The sequence below is a fragment of the Lathyrus oleraceus genome, chromosome 5 (genome assembly GCF_024323335.1).
Source record: "Lathyrus oleraceus cultivar Zhongwan6 chromosome 5, CAAS_Psat_ZW6_1.0, whole genome shotgun sequence".
NCBI lineage: Eukaryota > Viridiplantae > Streptophyta > Magnoliopsida > Fabales > Fabaceae > Lathyrus > Lathyrus oleraceus.
In genome coordinates this window covers 459,485,269-459,490,211 of record NC_066583.1, presented here as the reverse complement: position 1 = coordinate 459,490,211, position 4,943 = coordinate 459,485,269, and the positions used below count along the sequence as shown (strand labels likewise).

Genomic DNA, 4,943 nt, shown 5'->3' with positions numbered 1-4,943 from the left:
TTTGTCATAAAGCCCTAACAATATTCACACAGTTTGATTTTGGAATTGTTCAAGGGATCAAGTGGGAAGCAGTTAACAATTTCAAGCATTTGTAACTCATTCTTCGTACATGTTACAGATCTGGGAATTTCACATGTTTCTTCAATTTCGGCTACTTATAACTACTGTTTATTTGAATTTGTTAAACTGCTAGGAATTAGTTCCAAAATCAAACTGTGTGAATATTGTTAGGGCTTTATGAGAAAGTTAACTACTTCCCATGTAGTTGAAGAAGTAGAAGAAATTGAAGAAGCAATTTGTTAATGTTTTTTAATTATTAAATTTCAAAAGAAATCATTTTATAGAAAAAAAATTATGACATAAATATATAGCTTCTTTCATTTAAAAAATGTTTTCTTTCAATTTGAAAAACATAAATACTAGAATTAGTATTTATATTTATGAACATATATATCAAAATTAATATTAATAAAAGTTGACAATTCCTAAAATAAATTATATTTTATATTTATTAAATATTATTATTAATTAAAATATTTGACTACTATTTTAATTTTAATAAACATTTAAGCTACAATATCATTAAAAGATATTATCTTCAATTTTTATATATAAAAAAAAATGTTAGAGAGGAAACATTTCCCTCACAAAATTCATTACAATGACATCTTGCACATTTTTGATGGAATTTGTGAGGAAAATGTTAAAGATAGATAAAATTCATCTCAAAGCTCTTCACAAAATTTACTTTTATCATATATTTAGGGAGTTTGTGAGGGATTATTTGTGACTGAATATTTTCATAACAAATTTCATCGCTAATGTTCATCCATTTAATTTTTTTTATTTGTAGTAAAAATACTATTCTCTCTCTTCCATTTATTATATTTTTTTAAATTTTGTGAAATGATCAACTATGACAATTATTTTGGGACGGAGTGAGTATCATGGTTTTGACCGTGTCTAATTTCTTAACTGTTCTTGGACTTAAAAAACATTTAAATTTTTTTAGGAACAGTTTTACAAACTCATTTGTTATTGGACACAGATAACATTTAAAAATTTTAATTCACAATTTTAACAATTATAAAATTGTCATTAGTATTAGTTATCATGTGTAGATAAATGATAGAACGATCTTGGTGTGATAAAACATAATAATTACTAATATTAAATTAATATTAGTTTTAAATGTTTTTATTAAAAAATAATTGTATGTTTATCCTTATTACTCCATCTTCTCTTTACTAATAATGCCCTGAGAATATTGAAATATTTGGACATGACAAATATAACCGTTTTAATAATTTATCATCTTTGTGATGGAGAATTATGTAACTATATTTTTTTTAATTGAGGATTGTAATAAAAGTAGATTATAATATATATTATATTTTTTCTTTTTTAATATATTAAATAAAGTATAGTATATGTAAAGTAAACGGATAAATAATAGATAAATAATTAAATGACATATATCTACAATTACATTTTTATATATTAAGTATAGTATAGTATATATAAAGTAGACGGATAAATAATAGATAGATAATTAAATGACGTATATGTACAATTACATTTTTCACATGACAAGTACAAACATATGCACTTCTAAGTGCAAGTTTATGGAGTTATTTGCATGTCTTAGAGCTGGAGCTTGTGTTGTAGGATACAACACTTGTTAAAATTCTCTAGTCAATTCATTAATTCATATACACATGGCCGAAGACAATAATAAAGCATCCTCCTTTTCCATAAGAATGTCCAAATTCATCAAATTCAAACAAAACTCCACCACCCAAGTAATGTTCTTTTCATTTTGCCACTTCAATTTTGTACATTTTAACACACGTCCATATGCATGGCACAACATGGCCAACTGTTGGTGCATGTTAATTATATAGTTTTATTTTTTATATCTATAAATACACTCATCTCACTGTACTTTATTCATCCAGAGCGACCAAAGTGAGATATTAGTTTCAATCAACATGGCTGCTACTACAATGAAAGCTTCATTTCCACTTTTGATGCTAATGGGAATCTCTTTCCTAGCATCAGTGTGTGTTTCTTCTAGGTCTGATCCTCAAAATCCTTTTATCTTCAAGTCTAACAAGTTTCAAACTCTTTTTGAGAATGAAAATGGGCACATTCGACTTCTGCAGAAATTTGACCAACGTTCTAAAATTTTCGAGAATCTACAAAACTACCGTCTTTTGGAATATAAGTCCAAACCTCACACAATATTTCTTCCACAGCACACCGATGCCGATTACATCCTTGTTGTACTCAGTGGTAATTTATTATTTATCAAGTTAAATATTTAAAACTAATCACTCATAGTTCATTCAAAAAGAACGGTATTTATTATTTTGAGGAGTGCTAGTAACACTCTCTTTTCAACACTCTCAAACACTCACTTTTTTATTGGTTGAAACATGTGTGGGTCCCTCGCTTTGGAAATAGGTGGGTCACACATATTTCAACAAATGAAAGAGTGTGTGTTTGAGAGAGTGTTGAAAAGAGAGTATTATTAGCATTTCTCTTATTACTTTACATATTTGTTTTGTAAGGATAAATTAAATTCAGTTATAAAATCTAATGTCATTGTAATTTCCAGGAAAAGCTATACTCACAGTGTTGAAACCCGATGATAGAAACTCCTTCAACCTTGAGCGCGGAGATACGATAAAACTTCCTGCTGGCACAATTGCTTATTTGGTTAACAGAGATGACAACGAGGAGCTTAGAGTATTAGATCTCGCCATTCCCGTAAATAGACCTGGCCAACTTCAGGTAATATAACCAATGTTTATCTATTCTCATATCAAATATGGTATGCATTCTAATGTACAAACAAATTTAGGGGCCTCTACCATAACATCACAACAAAAATTGCGCCTGTACATATTTTTCTGTAATATTTTCCTAATATTTTCTTTATTTTTTTGTCCTTTTCAACAGTCTTTCTTATTGTCTGGAAATCAAAACCAACAAAACTACTTATCTGGGTTCAGTAAGAACATTCTAGAGGCTTCCTTCAATGTAAGCATAACACACAATTTTTTTTTCATTTATGTATGTATTAGTTTGGTATTGTATATGTTAATACTCACTTTGTCAATGTATGTACTGTAAAAAAATATAGACTGATTATGAAGAGATAGAAAAGGTTCTTTTAGAAGAGCATGAGAAAGAGACACAACACAGAAGAAGCCTTAAGGATAAGAGGCAGCAAAGTCAAGAAGAGAATGTAATAGTAAAATTATCAAGGGGACAAATTGAGGAATTGAGTAAAAATGCAAAGTCTACCTCCAAAAAAGGTGTTTCCTCTGAATCTGAACCATTCAACTTGAGAAGTCGCGGTCCTATCTATTCCAACGAGTTTGGAAAATTCTTTGAAATCACCCCAGAGAAAAATCCACAGCTTCAAGACTTGGATATATTTGTCAATTCTGTAGAGATTAAGGAGGTATGATAAAATTATTTTATAATATAGGAAATTCACCAAATTACACAATGAGATTTCACTTGATCAAATTACAATTGTTCTAAATGATTTGATTTTTGTCCTTTGAAGTTATAATGTCAAACTTTTGTTACTAACTTGACATCTCATACACAACAAGTTTTACATACTCAATAACATGTTTTATTTATAGAACATATATCTAATGTATTTATTTAATTATTCTTTCAAATTAAATATTAGGGATCTTTATTGTTGCCACACTACAATTCAAGGGCCATAGTAATAGTAACAGTTAACGAAGGAAAAGGAGATTTTGAACTTGTGGGTCAAAGAAATGAAAACCAACAAGAGCAGAGAAAAGAAGATGACGAGGAAGAGGAACAAGGAGAAGAGGAGATAAATAAACAAGTGCAAAATTACAAAGCTAAATTATCTTCAGGAGATGTTTTTGTGATTCTAGCAGGCCATCCAGTTGCCGTAAAAGCTTCCTCAAATCTTGATTTGCTTGGGTTTGGTATTAATGCTGAGAACAATCAGAGGAACTTTCTTGCAGGTATATTATATTATCACCCAGTCTCTGTCACTATTTATTCATTTTAAGTGTGTATTTTAAAAGTCGACTTCTATTTAAATCAAGGGGAAAATATTAAGATATGCTTATTATTTTGGTGATTAAAAATTTGAAGGCGATGAGGATAATGTGATTAGTCAGATACAGCGACCAGTGAAAGAGCTTGCATTCCCTGGATCAGCTCAAGAGGTTGATAGGATACTAGAGAATCAGAAACAATCCCACTTTGCAGATGCTCAACCTCAACAAAGGGAGAGAGGAAGTCGTGAAACAAGAGATCGTCTATCTTCAGTTTGAAATGTTTCTTAATGAGTGGACAAAATACTATGTATGTATGCTATCAAGAGATATATCTCACGGGGAGCAATGAATAAAACAATGTTATCTTATAACTATAATTATATATCCACTTTTCTACTATGAATAAATAAATCAAGAGTATTTTGGTGTTCCTCTTAGATATTATATTATTTTAAGAAAGTCAATAACTAAAAGTACAAAACACTCATTAAATTTAAACTAATGTAAAGACTTAATATCTCATATCCATGATTCATGATATACAATCATCAATCAATTAATAGAATTCAAAAGAATATATTTGGGGTTGCTCTTGTAAGTTAGCAACATTTATACTTGCGGTTGGGGTACTAGAGAAATTGGTCAAAATAAAGAAAAATAAAAATAAAATCTAGGTGTTAAGAATGACTTCTTCAAAAAAATTGTTAAAAAGAAAAGGAATGCAAGCTAGTGGGATACACTGACTCATGTTGGTATGGTGATGCTGATGATAGAAAATGTGTTTATACTATGTGGTGCACCAGTTGCTTAGAGCTCATGAAAAGAACCAGTTGTAGCTCTGTCATCATGTGAGACTGATTACATAGTTGCCTTTCTTTG

At 29.4% G+C, this 4,943-nt stretch overlaps 1 protein-coding gene across 1 annotated transcript; it reads left to right on the top strand.

Annotated features, from left to right (window-relative positions):
- Positions 1-1,944: 1,944 nt before the first annotated feature.
- Positions 1,945-4,494, top strand: LOC127085421 (vicilin-like). The gene is made up of 6 exons (XM_051025935.1): positions 1,945-2,295; positions 2,621-2,796; positions 2,965-3,045; positions 3,149-3,472; positions 3,713-4,025; positions 4,159-4,494. The coding sequence occupies exons 1-6, from the start codon at positions 1,992-1,994 to the stop codon at positions 4,338-4,340; spliced, it is 1,380 nt and encodes a 459-aa protein (XP_050881892.1). The 5' UTR covers positions 1,945-1,991; the 3' UTR covers positions 4,341-4,494.
- Positions 4,495-4,943: the final 449 nt, after the last annotated feature.

Bases quoted from the DNA above. Each gene is read 5' to 3' on its own strand.
- LOC127085421 (XM_051025935.1), top strand. From the start codon at position 1,992: ATGGCTGCTACTACAATGAAAGCTTCATTTCCACTTTTGATGCTAATG. The intron at 2,797-2,964 runs GTAATATAACCA...CCTTTTCAACAG, and splicing joins ATAGACCTGGCCAACTTCAG to TCTTTCTTATTGTCTGGAAA. The intron at 3,473-3,712 runs GTATGATAAAAT...ATTAAATATTAG, and splicing joins ATTCTGTAGAGATTAAGGAG to GGATCTTTATTGTTGCCACA.